The sequence below is a fragment of the Erythrolamprus reginae genome, chromosome 9, assembly GCF_031021105.1.
Source record: "Erythrolamprus reginae isolate rEryReg1 chromosome 9, rEryReg1.hap1, whole genome shotgun sequence".
Lineage (NCBI taxonomy): Eukaryota > Metazoa > Chordata > Lepidosauria > Squamata > Dipsadidae > Erythrolamprus > Erythrolamprus reginae.
Window position 1 is genome coordinate 54235258 of NC_091958.1, and position 21672 is coordinate 54256929.

The following is a 21672-nucleotide window of genomic DNA, read 5'->3' on the forward strand; positions in this document are numbered from 1 at the left end:
GTTTTATGCTTAAGACCTTCCACCATTTTTGTAGCCTGTCTTTGGACTGCATCAGGCACAGGACCCAGCTGTTCCTCCTCTTCCTCATCAGCCACCTCCAGACGTGGGGGCTGTCGGCTCTCCATCTGAGGGTTGATGGACAGCCCAGGCCCAGCCTTTGTCTCTCTCGGCCATTCCATGTAACAATGTTGTGAGTCCACACCCCCTATTTCCCAGCAACCCTTCTTTAAGTAGCCTGGAATTGACATCACACACCAAAGAGCTACGGCTGTGGATTAATACCTTTTACTCTGGATCTCCTCTTGCCTTTTTGCCATCCTTCTATAGCGTGGGTCAATCCAAGAATCATCTCTTAATAAATCTTCCCAACTATGTGACAGAGGCCAATCTCCCATTGTAACATCAGGCCCCTCTGTCTCTCCAAAATCACTGCCTGCCTCACTCTTGGCCTCAGCTTCCTCTGACAGCCTCCCTGACCCAGGATATCCTGAGGGACCTGGTTCATCGTCCTCAGAATCAGGCATGGCCTGAGGCAGACAAGGATCACTCACAACAGCATCCGAATCACGAGACTGTGGGGATACTTCAAGGGTCACAAGTGTGAAAAATGGTCATAAGTAGTGATGGGCGAACTGAACCCGCACAATTTGGGTCCGTACCAAATTTTGTGGTGTTCGGTATGCCGAACACGAACACGGAATTTTTCCAAAGTTCGGGCAAAGTTTGGGGTTGTGTTCGGCGTTCGGAGCTTTGATGTCACCAGCAGGTTGCTAAGGATTCCAAGGTGATCACTTCCTGGATTCCATGGAATCCAGGAAGTGATCACCTTGGCGTCCTTAGCAACCTGCCGGTGACATCAAAGCTCCGCCCCCAGGATCTCTTCATGGGAGGGATTCCCCGTTCGGGTTCGGGTTCGAGTTCGGGTTCGGCCAAATTTTGCGTAAAATTTGGCCGAACTTGCCGAACCCGAACACCATTCGTCATAACTCACTTTGTTCAGTGTCGTTGTCTGACGTCAAACGGTGACTAAACAAACTGTTGTAAGTCAAGGACTACCTATATATAGAGAGAGAACGGACTACGATTGTGTTGTTTTAAGCATGGCTTTTCAAATATTTACCAATATTTCTTCCTAAGCAAAGAGACAACACTCCACACAGCCTCAAAAGATATCAAAACGCCTTAACATTTTCACAGAACGATTATACAGTTCTCTGAGCTTGGGAATTCCCTTCCTGAGGTTACCCGACAATGATCAACAACTTAGTTTCAGCTGAGCTGTATACACAATTTCCCCTCTTCTCTTTTTGGCAATGTTGGTGGGTAAAATATAAGAACTGTAGCCACTAAAATAAATTCACTCCCTCCCTCCGGAGATTGTTAAACTGGTTGCATTGGGATAACCAAAATAAACAGATGAAGAATCATTATATTATTAGGAGATTTATTGCACTGCATCCTTTTCTTTTTTCTTTCTTTTCCACCCCTTCTCTTTCTTTTTTTCTCTTTTTCCCTTTGTCGTGCAAAAATACAATTTAGGCTTATGTGGTAAGACAACTATGTAACTAAATAAGGACAAACCATAGTAAATATAGTTAATTGATATAAAATATATAAAGAAGAAAGAATGGTAAACTGCTGAATTGTAAGCCTAAAAACCCCAACCAATGTCAAACATGTTTGTTAATTATGTTTATTTTAATTGTTCAATAAAGTTTATTTTAATTTTTTTTTTTCAAAAAAAAGATCAACAACTTAGTTTCAGCTGAGCTATATACACAATTTCTACTCTCTCTCTCTCTCTCTCTCTCTCTCTCTCTTTGGCGATGTTGGTGGGTAAAATATATGAAATAAAATAAATTCATTCCCTCCCTCTAGAGATTGTTAAACTGATTGCATTAGGATAACCAAAATAAGCAGATGAAGAATCATTATATTATTAGGAGATTTATCGCATTGCATCCTTTAAAGGGGCTTCGTATTATCCTTCTGGATAATGATGAAATCTTATCAGTGTATTCTAGCTTAGCCATCATCTGTTGATTGAGACATTGGCAGAAAGAAGTATGTAAGCTTAAGATAACAGTGTTTAATGTTAGGCCACTCTCTCTTTCTCTCTCTCTTTTTTTTTTTCATATTGTTGGCAAGCTTATTCTGCATCTAATGGAATATGTGAAGCACACCAGCTATTTGCAATAAATGTACAGGGTAATTATAACCATTAATGATCGGTGATGCCCCTACTGCTAAATAATATTTTATCAACACTAGTCAACAGCTGGCAGCATTTATTTGTCTATCAAGAATGTGTCTTTGGACCAAATCACCAAGGAGCTATGGTATAAATCAAGGAAAACATTAAACCTAAAACACTAAAAGTAATTTAAAAGGCTAGATTGAAGAGGTAGGACAAGTCCTTATTCCCAATGTGGGAAGAAAACCAGAAACTATACATTTGTGCTTATACAATGAGAGTATTTAATAGAGGGAAATTATCTCACTCAGAATCTTACATTCATACATTTCCAAAGAGGATTCTGTTTTCTAGCCCAAGTGCATTTTTCTAGTTCAAAGCAATATTGAGTATATAAATTTATATAAAATAACAGCCCCGTAAATATGTACATGCACGAGCTTTGTACATATTTATTTTTAATCAATGTTTTACAAGCCCATGAAAGATGCATAACCAGAGCAAATATATATATATATATATATATATATATATAAAGTATTTCAAGCAAAAGTGATCAATAATTAAAAGCAAAAAACGTGCAATTAAACATGAAGAGAAATGAAAATAGTACTATTAGGGCTCCTAGAGAGAGATAAAAATAATAAAATGTGCTGACTGAAAGCAAATTCTTAAGAAACACTATCAAATACCACGCCGAGAGAAAAGAGAAAACACTTGACTTTAATCCATACCCAAAAGGAAATGCGATGGCTGCAAAAAAAAGGGGGGGGGGAATTTTCCTTTTTGTAAAATAAAAAAAAATAGGGGCAAGATGTTTCCCTAGATACTTTTAGTAAGATGAAAATCTGCTTACTCGGTGAATTACCCTTAACGTACAGATCAAGAGGAGATGTGATGCTAAATAAAATAAAAAAGCATCCCGGAACAACTCAAAGAGCTTAACACGATAATACCTAAGGAAGAGATTAGAATGAGACATAAATTGAATTAGCTCATTCCTGGCATAGAAAATGCTGCAGCGGGAGTTTCCAGCCTCTTGTGGTCTTCAACTCCCAGAATTGAGAGATGGATGGCTGGGGAATTCTGGGAGTTGAAGTCCACGAGTCTTAAAGTGGACGAGGTAGAACAGCCTTATGCTAAAGCATCCGATTGCAACTGAGCAGTGATGGTATCACCCAGGGCTCAACAGGTAAAAGCAATGCAAAACATAGAAACATAGAAGATTGATGGCAGAAAAAGACCCTCTGGTCCATCTAGTCTGCCCTTATACTATTTCCTGTATTTCATCTTAGGATGGATATATGTTTATCCCAGGCATGTTTACATTCAGTTACTGTGGATTTATCTACCACGTCCGCTGGAAGTTTGTTCCAAGGATCTACTACTCTTTCAGTAAAATAATATTTTCTCACGTTGCTTTTGATCTTTCCCCCAACAAACTTCAGATTGTGTCCCCTTGTTCTTGTGTTCACTTTCCTATTAAAAACACTTCCCTCCTGGACCTTATTTAACCCTTTAATATATTTAAATGTTTCGATCATGTCCCCCCTTTTCCTTCTGTCCTCCAGACTATACAGATTGAGTTCATGAAGTCTTTCCTGATACGTTTTATGCTTAAGACCTTCCACCATTCTTGTAGCCCGTCTTTGGACACGTTCAATTTTGTCCATATCTTTTTGTAGGTGAGGTCTCCAGAACTGAACACAGTACTCCAAATGTGGTCTCACCAGTGCTCTATATAAGGGGATCATAATCTCCCTCTTCCTGCTTGTTATACCTCTAGCTATGCAGCCAAGCATCCTACTTGCTTTCCCTACCGCCTGACTTCAACTCCCAGAATTCCAGAGCCAGATATCTCTCAATTCTGGGAGTTGAAGACCACAAGAGGCTGGAAACTCCTGCTGCAGCATTTTCTATGCCAGGAATGATTTCAAGGAAGGGACACAGTCCTTATTCATCTATCCTACAAGAAGCAGGAAGCATCAATTACCTTTTGGTATTGGAGGAGGTTCATTTGAGCATCATTTCGAGAGCACTGCTTCGGCCCACACCAAAGGCGCCTTTGGAAACAGCACTCCAAGCACAACAGGCTATTCTCAAAGGGTCCAGGAATGGCGAACCTTTTTTTCCTTGGGTGCCGAAAGAGAATGAGTGTGCATGCTATCGCACATGAGCGAGTGCCCACACCCATAATTCAATGCCTGGGGAAGGCAAAAACAGCTCTTTTCGCCCCCTGGAGGCCCTCTGGAGGCCAGAAATGGCCTGTTTCCCAACTTCTGGTGGGCCCAATAGGCTCGTGTTTCACCGTGGAGCCAGGGCAGGATAAAAGCACCCTCCCCCATCCCCCTGGAGGCTCTCTGGAAGCCAAAATTGCCCTCACAGAGCCTTTGTGTGAGCCAAAAATCAGCTGGCTGGCACACACATGCACGTTGGAACTGAGCTAGGGCAACAGCTCGTGTGCCAGCAGATATGGCTCCATGCGCCACCTCTGGCACCCGTGTCATAGGTTCGCCATCACAGAACTAGACAATAGACTTAGATTCTGAAGGCAAAGATATATGTCCTGAGACATATCAAATTGGACTCGTACTGGAGCCCATCTACAGGGAATTTATCTCTACTGGAATATGTGCTGAATTGTGTTTCCCACTAGCTGATTGTAGTGTTGATGGCTGGCGATCGGCTTGTCAGAGTTGTTTTGAATTTGTGTTGGAAACGTGGCGGGTACCAGGAACAAGATAGTTTTCTCAATAAAATCACGACAGCAGGAGTTCTTTCTTCAGAAGGTTCTTTTGCTTCTTCAATAGTAGCACTATATTACAGAATAAACCACCAACCAACCAACCACTATTAGACACTATACTAAACCACTGAACCAAACCATCAAACCAGACCATACCCACAAAAGGTATATTGCATTATATATATAGAGAGAGATAGAGACTCTAGAGAGGGTGCAGAAAAGAGCAACTAAAATGATAAAGGGACTAGAGACCAGGTCATATGAGGAAAGGTTGCTGGAACTGGGCATGGATAGTCTAGTAAAAAGAAGGGCTAGGGGGGACATGATAGCTGTATACAGGTACTTAAGGGATTGCCACGGAGAGGAGGGGGACACACTGTTTTCCAGGGCACCAGAGGGCCGGACGAGGAACAACGGTTGGAAACTGACCAAGGAAAGATTCAACCTGGAGATAAGGAAGAACTTCCTGACAGTGAGAGCGATCAACCAGTGGAATGGCCTGCCACCGGAGGTTGTGGACTCCCCAACTTTGGACACTTTCAAGAGGAGATTGGACTGCCATTTGGCTGGGGTGCTGTAGGATTTCCTGCTCAGGCAGGGGGTTGAACTTGATGACCTGTAAGGTCCCTTTCAACTCTAATAATACATAAATAAATAAAAATAACAAAAATAAAATATACACGTACTGACCAATCAGATTATAGAACAGATTGCATCATTCTGCTGAAGCACCATGACCCAACATTCACTTTACTTCTACTGTACTTGTAATATTACTTCAGGTTTACAGTATATTCTGACATGGCTGTCATTTCCTTATGGTGCTCAGTCCTCGGCTCCTAAGTATTTGCTAGACTGGTGGTAAATCCCACACCGTTGTTGACTGACAAAGGGCCCATGTGTCTGCTTGTCCAACAATCTTAGTAGCTGCAAAATTGAACGTGTATCTTTGTTCAACAAGAGGCTACCAATGAATCCGGGTCTCCCCGTCCGATCGCTCGCTTGTGTTCTTGCAATCTGGTGGTTAGCTTCCTCCACGTTTTTCCTACATAGTCATGGGGGCAATCCATGCAGGGATTAGAGAAATGATTTTGCCAGAGCGCTCTCTGGATGGCATCATGAATTGCCCAATATTTCAATGCAGAAGGCAACCAAATGAGTTCCATTGCTAGATTGGAAACTAGTACTTGGCCATCATAAGAACCTAAAAAGAGCCATGCTGAATCGGCCAAAGCCCATCGAGTCCAGCATTCTGTGTCACCCAGTGGGCCCCCAATTGTCCATGGGGATCTTGAGCAGAAAGAGAAGGCAAAACCCTCCCTTTCCCTTCACCCCCAACAAAATGGTACTCAAGGGAACCCTGCCTGCCTCAACCAACATTCAGCACATAAATAGGCCCATGTCACACCAACACTCCGCAGTCTGCATTGGTTGCCGATCGGTTTCCAGTCACAATTCAAAATGTTGGTTATGACCTATAAAGCCCTTCATGGCATCAGACCAGAATATCTCCGGGACCGCCTTCTGCCGCACGAATCCCAGCGACCAGTTAGGTCCCACAGAGTTGGCCTCCTCCGACTCCTGTCAACTAAACAATGTCGGTTGGCAGGCCCCAGGGGAAGAGCCTTCTCTGTGGCGGTCCTGACCCTCTGGAACCAACTCCCCCCGGATATCAGGGTTGCCCCCACCCTCCTTGCCTTTCGTAAGCTCCTTAAAACCCACCTCTGTCGTCAGGCATGGGGGAATTGAGATATTCCCTTCCCCCTAGGCTTATAAAATTTATGCATGGTATGTCTGTTTGTATGATTGGTCTCTTAAATTGGGGTTTTTTAAATTACTTTTTATATTAGATTTGTTATATTTGTCTTTTTTACTGCTGTTAGCTGCCCCGAGTCTGCGGAGAGGGGCGGCATACAAATCTAATTAATAAATAAAATAAATAATAAACTTGGACATCTGTTTCAATAACCACTGATACACTTGGCATCCCTGAATCTGTCTAATCCTGCCTTGAAGCTATCCAGGCTGACAGCTGCCACGACCTCTTCTGGGAGTGAATTCCATCAACCAAGGACAGAGCAGTGTCAAGTTAGTTGTGACTGTATCCAATCTTTCTCTAATCCTCGACAACTTTAAGACGTGTCCATTTCAACTCCCAAGATTCCCCAGCCAACCATATCTTATTCAGCTGGGGGGGAAACAACTAAACACACTGTTTAAAGTGCAAATCCGTAAACACCGTTTGCTTTAAAAACTTCAAGCTACAATGCCTGGAGAGTCTTGGCGAATTAAAAGTGTTCCTTGCTATTAGAAAATTTTACATGTTTACACTTTTGGATCGAGTTCCACGCCAACCTTTTCTGTTTCTGCGGAAACAGAAATCGCTAGCAACAATGCCCTGGCTTCCACCGTCTTTCATCTGAAAAGTCTAGCCCACGACTCTTCGTCCCTTGCCAGGAAATATTGCTCCCGCTCAAAAGGGATTGGAAATGGCAATGCGTAGTTCAACTTTCATTAAGCAATCGGGCGCACACACACAAAAAATGGCATTAAAGAAGGCAAAACACAATAGGGATATTTTATTTTCTTTTTTCCTCAAGCGTCATCCGTATGCTTTGTAGAGAAGCCAAAGGAGAGATCTCCTGCCAGGAGGCATTTACATGGCTTAGCTGGGGCAGATTAAGAGAGCTATCGTTTGCGAACGGCTTATGGCTGAGATCCCAGGAATGCTTGGAATTCCACAGAAAGTCTTTCCAAGTGGATAGACTGGATTTCGGAAAGAATCGCTTCCGGTTTAGAGCCAGGGTATCCAACCTTGGCAATTTGAAGACCTATGAACTTCAACTCCCAGAATTCCCCAGCCAACCAAGTGGACTGGTTGGGAAACTTGGGTTGTTGAAGCCCACAAGTCTTCAAGCTGTAAAAGTTGGATACCCATGGTCATAGTTCCCTCTAAGCTGAGCAGTGAGCAATCGCTCACTTAAAAATCACCATCAACTCAGAGTTTTCCAAACCTGCCCAGAAGCTGAGAGGGAAGGAGAGAGAGGGAAGGAGAGAGAGAGGAAGAGAGGAAGAGAGAAAAACAGATAGAAAAAAGAGAGGAAGGAAAAGAGAAAGTAAAAGAATGGGAGTAAGGAAGAGAGAAAGAAAATCAAAATCTAGTTTGAAACTAGCTCAACTATTTAAGTGGCATTTTGATATTGATGGAGTTGCCCTACTATGAACTCACTGTTATAGACACACAGGACAGTATTTTATTTTGAAATTCTCTGAGGCAAAACAGGGTGGGTTTTTTATTTGTTTGTTTGTTTGTTTGTTTATTATTTCTTTGTCGCCCAGTCCCGAAGGGACTGCCGCTCAGACACTATACTTCCCCCCCAAAAAAAAAAAATTAGAGGGAACACTGCCCATGGTCTAGGGCAGTGTTTCCCAACCTTGACAACTTAAAGATATCTGGACTTCAACTCCCATTCGCTGGCTGGGGAATTCTGGGAGTTGAAGTCCAAATATCTTCAAGTTGCCAAGGTTGGGAAACACTGGGCTAGGGAACTTCTGGAAATTTTTCCCTGAGACCCTGACTACCCAGATGTGCCCATGTCTCTCCAACACTCTGCAGTCTGCACTGGCTGACCAACAGAGTGATCAACACCTGCAATGCATTACCTGCCTCTGTGGTTTCTTCCCCAAACCCCAAAATCTTCAAACTTAGGTTGTCTACAGTCGACTTCTCCCCTTTTCTTAGAGGTTTGTAAGTGGCGTGCATAAGCGCACCATTGTGCCTACTGTCCCTGTCCTACTGACTTCTTTTATCAATATTTATTACTTATGTTATGCTTATGCAAACTACAATCCTATAGAAACATAGAAGATTGACGGCAGAAAAAGACCTCATGGTCCTTCTAGTCTGCCCTTATACTATTTCCTGTATTTTATCTTAGGATGGATCTATGTTTATCCCAGGCAGGTTTAAACTTAGTTACTGTGGATTTACCAACCATGTCTGCTGGAGGTTTGTTGCAAGCATCTACTACTCTTTCAGTAAAATAATATTTTCTCATGTTACTTCCTAATCTTTCCCCCAACTAACCTCAGATTGTGACCCCTTGTTCTTGTGTTCACTTTCCTATTAAAAACACTTCCCTCCTGAACCTTATTTAACCCTTTAACGTATTTAAATGTTTCGATCATATCCCCCATTTCCCTTCTGTCCTCCAAACTATACAGATTGAGTTCATTAAGTCTTTCCTGATAAGTTTTATGCTTATTTTATTTTATTTATTTACTTATTTATTGGATTTGTATGCCGCCCCTCTCCGCAGTCTCGGGGCGGCTAACAACAGTGACAAAAAACAGAATGTAAAAAATCCAATATTACAACAGTTAAAAACCCTTGTTATAAAACCAATCATACATACAAACATATCATGCATAAATTGTAGAAGCCTAGGGGGAAAGAGTATCTCAATTCCCCCATGCCTGACGGAAGAGGTGGGTTTTGAGGAGCTTACGAAAGGCAAGGAGAGTGGGGGCTATTCTAATCTCTGGGGGGAGTTGGTTCCAGAGGGTCGGGGCCGCCACAGAGAAGGCTCTTCCCCTGGGCCCCACCAACCGACATTGTTTAGTTGACGGGACCCGGAGAAGGCCCACTCTGTGGGACCTAACTGGTCGCTGGGATTCATGCGGCAGAAGGCAGTCCTTAAGACCTTCCACCATTCTTGTAGCCCGTCTTTGGACCCGTTCAATTTTATCAATATCTTTTGGGATTTTTTTCGACAAAATAAACAAACAAACAATCATGGATATCACCTTTGTGTTTGAGGTCCTTGTCCACAGCAGGACCAGCAAAGGTGCCAGGTAAAACTAACTCGCTCCTGGATATTGGTAGGGCCTCCACCTTTACCGTGGAGGATCAATTTTTCATTAGCGGCCCGAGATACTTTGCAACCTTCCTCGAATTCGGTGGTGGTAGCTCTATAAATCATTCTGATATTCCAGCCCGCGACACTCACCAAAGCCGAAACCCTGGGGTCTCCACTAATTGCTGACTAAATTACGTAAGGGAGCCCGTTGAAAGAAAGGCCGGAGTTTGAGTCAAAACGAGATTGGCACTTTGGACGGGTTGTTGACGGGAACACCTAGCGACAGCGCTTAGGTAGTCAGAGCGCAGCCGCTGCCTGAGAATGGTTGAACTGCTAATTAGACGGAAGAAAATAAAACTGTCACTGCAGGCTAAAAGGAGTTCCAAGAAAACAAACACTAATTGCCGTTTCATTGTTAAATAAAGTACTGTAAAGTAGAATGGGAGGTGGGGGCAGGAGGGTAAATAACTATCGGTGGATCTGCTAAGGCTTTGTTTCCAATAAGCAAAGACAAAATAATCATCCCCAGCGAGGAGCGGATCAATACAGATGTAAGTATTGCCTTGAAATAGTTAATATACATTGGATGGGTTTGTTTAAAACAGGCATTTATCTCGTTTCCGGGACGCGTGGATATCAATAGCCCACAACCATGCGCTTAGAAACATAGAAACATAGAAGACTGACGGCAGAAAAAGACCTCATGGTCCATCTAGTCTGCCCTTATACTATTTCTTGTATTTTATCTTACAATGGATATATGTTTATCCCAGGCATGTTTAAATTCAGTTACTGTGGATTTATCAACCACGTCTGCTGGAAGTTTGTTCCAAGGATCTACTACTCTTTCAGTGAAATAATATTTTCTCACGTTGCTTTTGATCTTTCCCCCAACTAACTTCAGATTGTGTCCCCTTGTTCTCGTGTTCACTTTCCTATTAAAAACACTTCCCTCCTGGACCTTATTTAACCCTTTAACATATTTAAATGTTTCGATCATGTCCCCCCTTTCCCTTCTGTCCTCCAGACTCTACAGATGGAGTTCATGAAGTCTTTCCTGATACGTTTTATGCTTAAGACCTTCCACCATTCTTGTAGCCCGTCTTTGGACCCGTTCAATTTGGTCAATATCTTTTTGTAGGTGAGGTCTCCAGAACTGGACACAGTATTATTCCAAATGTGGTCTCACCAGCGCTCTATATAAGGGGAATCCCAATCTCCCTCTTCCTGCTTGTTATACCTCTAGCTATGCAGCCAAGCATCCTACTTGCTTTTCCTACTGCCCGACCACACTGCTCACCCATTTTGAGACTGTCAGAAATCACAACCCCTAAATCCTTCATCATGCAACTTGTCCTCGCTTAAAAACACAAGCTGCATGATGAAATGAAAGGCGCGTTTGGCTGATGAACGAAACAATAATTGGGTCGTTACTTACATTCTGTTGCTCGGAATAATCTTGTGCCCATCTCTGAACCACGTGACTTGTGGTTTGGGGTAACTGGGGATGTGGGGGACATTTAGAACGGCAGCTTGTCCTTTGGGTACAGTTTTCCACTGGTTCTCACTCTGGAAACTCCCCATGTCTGCAAAGAAAAAGGTGGATTAATTGATAGATTGAATGTATAGGTATATATGATATATAAGATAAAGGAAAGACAATTGGACCGGGGACGAAAGGCACACTAGTGCACTTATGCACGCCCCTTACTGACCTCTTAGGAACCTGGAGAGGTCAATCGTGGAGAGTCTAAGGGAGAAATGTTGGGGGTTAGGGGTTGACACTATTGAGTCCGGTAATGAGTTCCACGCTTCGACAACTCGATTGTTGAAATCATATTTTTTACAGTCAAGTTTGGAGCGGTTCGTATTAAGTTTGAATCTGTTGCGTGCTCTTGTGTTGTTGCGGTTGAAGCTGAAGTAGTCATTGACCGGTAGGACGTTGCAGCGTATGATCTTGTGGGCAATACTTAAATTGTGTTTTAGGTGCCGTAGTTCTTCTCCCATGCCACGCCCTGCCGTGCCATTGTTTTCAGGGCCATCATGGATATTGTAATCATTAAGCTTTATAACAGTCGATGCCCCCTGTTGTCCTTAAGCAGCAAGCTGTAGCAGACTTTGTGTTACCACGGAGGTGTGCAGCTTTGTGGGTGTGTGCTGAGGCATGAGACAAAGCCCAGTGACTCTGTGACACCCAAGGAATCTGTCTGTCACCGCCGCTTGTTTGCATTTCACAGGATGGGCAACTGATTGACACAGATTCACAGAAGGCGAGCGTCTGTCATGTCACGTCACAAGGCAGGCAAATATTCCGAAGGCACATGAAAACCTAATAGCTCGCGATGACAACTTCGCAAAGGTCCTTCTGCTGGGAACCTGAGCTGGCGAGAAATTTCTTTGCCCGGAAAAAAAAGAGAGCAAACCGAGCTCGATTCCGAAGAAAAAGAGAAGCAGGGATGAAACACCAGTTATATGGAATAAAAGGAGCAGCCTAGCATGGATTAAAAAGTCCCCGTGCAGACAGAAAGTAAAAGGGTTGTGATTAATAGAAGAGCTTCTGAATGGGGCACAGTGGGACCTCTACTTACAAACTTCATTAGTTCCGTCACCAGGTTCTTAAGTAGAAAAGTTTGTAAGAAGATGCCATTTTTCCCGTAGGAATCAATGTAAAAGCAAATTATGTGTGCGATTGGGGAAACCACGGGGAGGGTGGAGGCCCTGTTTCCTCCCAGGAGATTCATAGAGAGGCCCCACAGAGGCTTCTCCCCGCCTTTTCCAGTCCTGTTTCCTCCCAGGAGATTCCTAGAGAGGCCCCACAGAGGCTTCTCCCCACCTTTTCAAGCCTTGTTTCCTCCCAGGAGCTTCCTAGAGAGGCCCCACAGAGGCTTCTCCCTGCCTTTTCCAGTCCCGTTTCCTCCCAGGAAATTCCTAGAGAGGCCCCATGGAGGCTTCTCCCCACCTTTTCCGGCCCTGTTTCCGCCCAGGAGATTCATAGAGAGGCCCCACAGAGGCTTCTCCCTGCCTTTTCCAGTCCCGTTTCCTCCCAGGAAATTCCTAGAGAGGCCCCACGGAGGCTTCTACCCACCTTTTCAGACCCTGTTTCTTCCCAGGAGATTCCTAGAGGGGCCCCACGGAGGCTTCTCCCAGCCTTTTCCAATTACAGTTTTGGAGGTTCGGGTTTGTAAGTGGAAAATGGTTCTTGAGAAGAGGCAAAAAAAACCTTAAACACCCGGTTCTTATCTAGAAAAGTTCGTATGCAGAGGTGTTTTTAGGTATTTATGTGCAAAAATGGATCTGGGTGAGCAAAATACCTGGGATATTTCTAGAGAGGAAGCTTGTTCCCTCGAAGGAGGCAGAATCTGGGTGTGGGAAGACCAGTTAAATACAGATGCAGTTAAATAAGCCACACAAACCTTTGATACGATGCCAGGAGCACTAAAAGAATGAACTGTGCCCCCAAACAATTGGCAGAAGAGCTATTTGCAATATTAATGTGTCGTACCATCCCTGCTGTGAACTCATATTTTATAAGTCCCCTGCAGGGTGACCAACTTCTGCAAGTTTCCAAATATTTCCCATAGCAAACAGATGTAGGACAACGAATCAAAGGTTGGGGTTTTTTTTTCCCAATTTGGAATAATTGCACAAGAGAGTTTTCAGCTATAGATACCTTTCAACTAACTGCATTGCAACCAGTGGGCCTAGAATTGAGCAGGCATTCACTAGAGAAAACAACAGAATTAAGATTTGGGGTATGGATTGCATCTCCTATTTCTTGCTGGTGGGGGAAACATAAGATGCTATGCATGTTTTATTCTGAAGAAATTTGCTTGGGTGGAAATTTATTTATTTATTTATTTATTAATCAGATTTGTATGCCGCCCCTCTCCGCAGACTCAGGGCGGCTCACAGCAATAATAATACAATGTAAACAAATCTAATATTTAAGTTAATTTAAAACCCAAATTTAGAAACCAATCATACATACTAGCATACCATGCATAAATTTTATAAGCCTAGGGGGAAGGGAAAGTCTCAATTCCCCCATGCCTGACGACAGAGGTGGGTTTTAAGGAGCTTGCGAAAGGCTAGGAGGGTGGGGGTAACTCTGATCTCTGGGGGGAGTTGGTTCCAAAGGGTCGGGGCTGCCACAGAGAAGACTCTTTCCCTGGGTCCCGCCAAACGACATTGTTTAGTTGACGGGACCCGGGGAAGGCCAACTCTGTGGGACCTAACTGGTCGCTGGGATTCATGCGGCAGAAGGCGGTCCCGGAGCTATTCTGGTCCGGTGCCATGAAGGGCTTTATAGGTCATAACCAACACTTTGAATTGTGACCAGAAACTGATCGGCAACCAATGCAGACTGCGGAGTGTTGGTGTGACATGGGCGCATTTAGGGAAGCCCATGATAGCTCTCGCAGCTACATGTTGTGTCCAGAGTTGAAAGAGGTTTCAGGACCATGATTGAAGAGATGCATGAAATAAAAGAATGCGATGGACTCTTTAAAAATAAAAAATACTGCCCAGTATTCCAATTTCAAAACAAGTCATTATTTCAACTGGGGTTTTATTGGCAGTGTGATTTTTCTTCTGGATCTAAAATGGCCCATATTTTTTTTTGTTTTCTATTGTAATAAGATTACCTCCTTAAACAGAGGTATTGAACCGTGCAAGTACTCCTAATTAACCTTGTTGTTGCACGATCAGTTTAGCCTTCAGAATTCAGACACTTTCTAATTAAGAATCGCCAACCAAGTCCTGTGGACCCCTTTTGCGTTAATTTGCAACTCAGCTAATTATTTTTACAAGCATAAGAATTTTGCCTTACGAGGAAAGTTATCCCAGGCTTAAAGTTCTAATGCCTTCCTAGTTTTATTATGATTTTTAAAGCACCGTTCTGCACGCATGATTCATTGTAAGATGTAAGCTTTACCAACAATTTATTGCAAAACAATTACTTTGTGGTTGTATCATCTAATTTAGGAAAATGGTCTCTTAATTTTTTTGTTTATGAAACATAAAATCCCTGCTATAAAAGAGGAATTCCAATTAATATCATACTATGCTGAGTGCAGCATTGCCATTAAATATATCAGCTGGGTTCTTGCCCTCCCAAATGTAGGCCAGAGAGTAATTAAACTAGCACTGAATCAAGGGGAAAATGGAATGGATGGTGAGACCACACTTGGAGTCCTGTGTACAGTTCTGGTCTCCGTATCTCAAGGAGGATATAATAGAACTGGAAAAGGTACAAAAAAGGGCAACAAGAATGATAAAGGAAATGGAGCACGTCCCTTATGATACCAGGTGTTGTGGTTAGCTCTGGCCCAGCTCCTGCCCCAAGGACTGTGGATGTGGGGGAGACATCCATGTGCTGCAGGCCTGTTTTGCCCCCGGTGGAATCTGATGATGAAGGCTCCTCTGACCAAGAAGACATGAGTGACAGAGAGGAGGAGAGTGTGGCAGACAGCTCAGAAGGAGATCAATTATCTCGCTCCTCCTTGGATTCAGAACAAGAGTTAATGAATCAGCCACGCATGCGGAGAGCGATGCATAGGCAACAACAACTGAGAGATTATTATCAAAGAAAATGAGGCCACCTGTGGTTGGGTGGGGCTGTGGTCATTAGTGAGGCTGCTATAAATAGCAGCCTATGGGTTTGGCCATTGTGGAGGATTATCTGATCGTTGTGTTTCCTGACTGCTTTGCTGACTTTGACTTTTTGTGTGCTGGTTTTTCCCCGCTTTGAAACTAACCCAGGGCAAAGTGTGTTTCACTTTGTGAAAGGAGAAGGACTGTGAATTGCCTCACAGCTGCAAGCTAAGTATCTCAGAACTGATAAGGGACTTGTACAAATTACCTGTTTGTTTGGAGACGAGGGCTCTTTGCTATACCAAAAGAGGGCTTAGATTAAGTGACTTTTCATTATAAAGAACATTGTTTTGAATTTTCAAACGTGTGTGTGTCTGAAATTTGTACCTGTGAATTTTTGGGGAGAAGTCTACCAGAGAGCCCGACAGAAGACCAGGTTGCAATGCCTCGGTCTTTTCAGCCTTGAAAGACGGTGTTGAAGGGGTGACTTGATCGAAGTATATAAAATCATGCATGGGATAGAAAAGATGGATAGAGAAAAATCCTTTTCTCTTTCACACAATACTAGGACGAGAGGACCCTCCCTAAAGCTCTTAGGTAAGAAAGTGAGGACAAATCAAGGGAAATATTTCTTCAACCACAGGGTCGTTGGTTTATGGAATTCCCTTCCAGAAGAAGTCATGACAGCTGTCAGCCTGGAGAGCTTCAAGGCAGGATTAGACAGATTCATGGATGCCAAGTGTATCATAGGTGGTTATTGAAATGGATGTCCATGTGCTGCCTCTATGTTGGTTGAGGCAGGCAGGGTTCCCTCGGGTCCCATTTGTTGGGGGTCAAGTGAAAGGGGGGGTTTCCTTTGATCTGATTAAGAAGAAACCTATTCAATGTAGCTAAATGCTGCAAACCAGCATTTGACTGAGACGAGAGGTAAAAGGTATCTGGATAATATTATCGAGACATTTTAAGAGAGCTGAGAACTTCTCGAGCGAAGTTTTGGCACCCTCAGCTACCTGAATAATTTAAAAACAAACATGTCACATTCCCACAGCTTTTTAAAGCCGCCTCTTGTTGCCGTTTGTGCAAAACAAACATTAAATAGCAGTTAGCCGGAAGAGTTAATGGCCGCTTGGCCAATTTGCACAGCATTACGCTATTATTCTTGATGCTAATATTAAACAGGAGGAAAAATAAATTCAGCACATTTTTCCCTCGTGATACCTCTCCTCTCTGTTTAATCACTTCCTTGTAAATGGTCATGTCTAATAAAGAATTCTGTTCACCCACTTCATCTTCCTGCCATTTATCAAACGACAGCCACCGTTGCTGACCTTCCCGTTAAGTGCTCCGAGGAACAATAATTAAAGTCTTAGGAAAAAGACGTGTCATGTATAAACAAATAGTGAAACTTCATCCTGTTTGGGGAGGTTTCAATTTGGCCTCTCCATTAATAGCTGGTGATATGGAAGAGCTGCTTTTGTGCTCCCGGTTATCAGAGGTTGTGAGTAAAACAGAGTATTTATTTATTTATTCATTCATTCATTCATTCATTCATTCATTCTTTCTTTCTTTCCTTCTTTCTTTCTTTCTTCCTTCCTTCATTGATTGATTGATTGATTCATTCATTCATTCATTTATTTATTTATTCTTTCTTTCTTTCTTTATTTCTTCCTTCCTTCCTTCCTTCCTTCATTCATTGATTCATTGACTCATTTATTTATTTATTTATTTATTCTTTCTTTCTTTCTTCTTTCCTTCCTTCCTTCCTTCCTTCCTTCCTTCATTCATTCATTCATTCATTCATTTATTTATTTATTTATTTATTAGATTTGTATGCCGCCCCTCTCCGTAGACTCGGGCCAGCTAACAACAATAATAAGACAATATAAACAAATCTAATATTCAAGTTTAAGTTAAATTAAAAAACCCTAATTTAAGAAACCAATCATACATACAGACATACCTAGCATACATTTTATAAGCCTAGGGGGAAGGGAATGTCTCAATTCCCCCATGCCGGACGACAGAGGTGGGTTTTAAGGAGCTTACGAAAGGCAAGGAGGGTGGGGGCAACTCTGATCTCTGTAGAGTAGAAGGTGAAGGCAGAGACACTTGGGACTCAAACTTCCCACATTTTCCCAGGGAAATGCCCTTCTTAAAGACATCTCGCCATCCACAGAAGGAGCAGGAGAGATGTAGTCCAAACTTTTTAGTGCCTGGGTTGTCAAGAAGATTCACAATTTCACGGTCTGTTTATGTGTGCGTGTGGGGTTTTTTTTCTTCTTTAATGTATTCTCCTTTAAAAGTGAGCATGGAGACTTACACGCTGCATTGAGCAATTCAGGAAAGAGCGATTTAACTGTTATAATTAATGATTGCTCATCAACTCTTCTATAATAGGGGGACAGGGGCTTGGGGGAATTGGTTTAAGGGAAGAAGGAAGCAAAATCAGATAAATATAATCGATCGTTCGGATTGTAAAAGCTAGCGATTTTGACCCTTGACAGCCTTTAGAAATAGGTTCTACTTATCTTTTTTAAAAAATGAGTAGGTAGGTATGGTAGAAACATCCTTACCTTGTATTGGAGATCTAGACGGAGAGGAGAGGAGAGGGAGAGGAGAGGGAGAGGAGGGAGAGGAGAAAGGAGAGGAGAGGGAGAGGAGAGGGTGAGGAGAGGGAGAGGAGAGGGAGAGGAGAAGGAGAGGAGAGGAGAGAGGAGAAAGGAGAGGAGAGGAGAGGGAGAGGAGAGGGAGAGGGAGAGGAGGGAGAGGAGAGAGGAGAAAGGAGAGGAGAGGGAGAGGAGAGGGAGAGGGAGAGGAGAGGGAGAGGAGAGGGAGAGGAGAGGGAGAGGAGGGAGAGGAGAGGAGAGAGGAGAAAGGAGAGGAGAGGAGAGAGGAGAAAGGAGAGGAGAGGAGAGGGAGAGGAGAGGAGAGGACAGACCAGGGCAGAACAGAACAGAACAGAAGAGTTGGGAGGGACCTTGGAGGTCTTCTAATCCAACCTCCTGCTCAAGCAGAAAACCCTATACGAGTGATGGCCGTAGAATTTGGGGAGGCCTAGCCTTCATCTTAGCAAAGAAGACAAAATGGGCAGAAGCTAACAGGCAAAAGAAGAAGTTTGCATCCTGCATAACAGGGCTAGACTTAGAAAGTGTGGAAGAAATGTCAGTCAGACGTACAGGCCACTTGAACCTCTGATTTTCTCTGCAAGAGAGCCCCCATTCTGTTGCGCACGACGCACTGATAAAAACCACCATCCGATTTCTTCAAGGAAGGAATGACGTATCTGCAAGACACAAGGAGAGAAACCTTAATTAAAAGAAACTCTTAATAATGATAATGATAACGATAATAACGATAATAACAATAATAACGATAATAACAATAACAATAATAACAATAATAACAATAACAATAATAACAATAACAACAATAATAACAATAACAACAACAACAACAACAATAGTCCAACCCCCTGCTTAGGCAGGAAACCCTACACTACTTCAGACAAATGGTTATCCAACATCTGCTTAAAAACCTCCAGTGTTGGGTCATTCACAACTTCTGGAGGCATGCTGTTCCACTGATCAACCGTTCTGTCAGAAAATTCCATATTTACAACAGCATGAAGCTTAAAACTTCAGCCTGATGATGGTGAATGTGATTTCACCGAAACGTCGCATAGACACTCAAAATGTTACACGGGGCAAAACCCAAACTCAGAATATATATATATATTTCCCTCTCTCTCTCACACTCTCTCACACACACAATATACACTGCTCAAAAATATAAAGGGAACACTTAAACAACACAACCCCAAATCTGTATGTGTGTGTGTGTGTGTGTGTGTGTGTCTGTCTATCTATCTCTGTCTATCAATCTATCTCTATCTATCTATCTATCTATCTATCTGTCTGTCTGTCTATCTGTCTATATCTATCTATCTATCTATCTATCTATCTATCTGCTCAAAAAAATAAAGGGAACACTTAAACAACACAATATAACTCCAAGTAAATCAAACTTCTGTGAAATCAAACTGTCCGCTTAGGAAGCAACACTGATGGACAATCAATTTCACCTGCTGTTGTGCACATTTAACTTCGTACAGAACAAAGTAATCAATGAGAATATTTCATTCATTCAGATCTGGGATGTGTTCTTTGAGTGTTCCCTTTATTTTTTTTGAGCAGTGTATATATCAGTGATGGTGAACCTACGGCACAGGTGCCACAGGTGGCATGCGGAGCCATATCTGCTGGCACGTGAGCTGTTGCCTTAGTTCAGCTCCATCGGGCATATGTGTGTGCCGGCTAGGTGATTTTTGGCTCACACAGAGGCTCTGGGAGGGCGTTTCTGGCTTCCAGAGAGCCTACAGAGGGATGGGGAAGGGCGTTTTTACCCTCCCCTGGCTCGAGGGAAGCTTTTGGAGCCTGGTGAGGGTGAAACACGAGCCTACTGGGCCCACCAGAAATTGGGAGACAGGTCATTTCTGGCCTCCAGAGCGCCTCCAGGAGGCGGGGGAGGCGGCTTTCACCCTCCCCAGACATTGATATATGTTTGTCCCAGGCATGTTTAAATTCAGTTACTGTGGATTTACCAACCACGTCTGCTGGAAGTTTGTTCCAAGGATCTACTACTCTTTCAGTAAAATAATATTATCTCACATTGCTTCTGATCTTTCCCCCAACTAACTTCAGATTGTGTCCCCTTGTTCTTGGGTTCACTTTCCTATTAAAAACACTTCCCTCCTGAACCTTATTTAACCCTTTAATATATTTAAATGTTTCGATCATGTCCCCCCTTTTCCTTCTGTCCTCCAGACTCTACAGATGGAGTTCATGAAGTCTTTCCTGATGAGTTTGATGCTTAAGACCTTCCACCATTCTTGCAGCCCGTCTTTGGACGCCTTCAATTTTGTCAATATCTTTTTGTAGGTGAGGTCTCCAGAACTGAACACAGTATTCCAAATGTGGTCTCACCAGCGCTCTATATAAGGGGAATCACAATCTCCCTCTTCCTGCTTGTTATACCTCTAGCTATGCAGCCAAGCATCCTACATCCTTCAAGCAGCCTTGAAGCTGAATGGGTGATGTTGGGAAAGACATTTACTCTCAGATCCATTGTATCCTGCAAAGTTGTTGATAAAGATAACATTGGGGGAAATCACACGTGCTCCATTGATTTCTCTTTTTGGGGGGGGGGATAAGCATGATAAAAGCAAGGAACAAAATACCAAGTTTTCTTGCGACATTACTGCCTACCCTTAATGTAAATCTTGTTTTGGAAATGCCAAGATAAGACATATCGCTTTTCATCTTTCTAGTACAGCTCACATATTAATAAATTGTTCTACATTACACAAAACTACACATGAATCATGCAGAGGTTGGATAGTCTGGGATTATCAAACACATCATAATTGATGGCAGATCATGATTAATAATGGGAACAGCAAAGCATAACGGCATTAAAAAAAAATCAAAAGTTATTCCCTTTTTCAGCCTTAACCCTCCAGCTTGCTGTATAAATTATGGAAGTATTTATTAGCAATGAATAATTTACTTTGTATTAACTAAAACGCATTGTAAACTAAAGCTGGGAGATCATTTTTTATTACTTTTTGGGCCGGAGTGCAAATTTTCTTCTACTCTAATCAATTATTACTTTGTCACTGATTGTAACTGGCAGGGATTATAAACAGTATTTGAACCGTATTGTAGTTGCTTGGCAAAAAAGAGAAAAAGACACAACAGTGAGGTATTTTGTTTTCCTGCTTGCCAACAAGACAAGATCAGAGCCAAATTTAGCCAAACTGTCTTATGCCAAAGACAAAAAGTCTGTAATAATTTCATCCCAGTGTATAAATCCAATTCCCAGAACGTAAAAACGCAAACACGCCAACCATATCTTGGATTGATGCACACAATTACAAATAAACAGCAGAACTTTAATATTCATAGCAGCATATTTATTCAAACTTGGATTAGTTTTTCGCGCACACTTTGTTTGATAAAATAAATGTTTCAAGGATAGGAAGCAAATTAATCAAGGGCTAAAGGGGCAAAAAAAACCCCTCTTTTGTGTTTCACTGGGAACAAATGAACCTATATATTATGCGTTAGCACAACTTAAATACTTAATTATTACTTTAAAAGGGAGAGTTTTTCAGCTAATCCCTGTGGCTGCAACATAGCACAGTACCAAGTGTAACTTGCTTTAGAATTATAAATGTTATACTATTTCATATTAATTGTAGGTATTATTAAAAATGAGCCAGG

General features: G+C 42.5%; 1 protein-coding gene across 4 annotated transcripts in view; it reads right to left on the reverse strand.

The window, feature by feature from the left end:
• The window catches only part of SDK1 (sidekick cell adhesion molecule 1), a 601127-nt gene that overhangs the window by 459793 nt on the left and 119662 nt on the right, over positions 1-21672 (reverse strand). For all 4 annotated transcript variants that reach the window (XM_070761314.1, XM_070761317.1, XM_070761313.1 and 1 more), the window contains exons 3-4: positions 18568-18674; positions 11238-11385 (exon numbers count right to left, since the gene is read on the reverse strand). In XM_070761314.1, coding sequence (XP_070617415.1) covers positions 11238-11385; positions 18568-18674 — 255 coding nt within the window. The remainder of the gene's footprint in view (positions 1-11237; positions 11386-18567; positions 18675-21672) is intronic.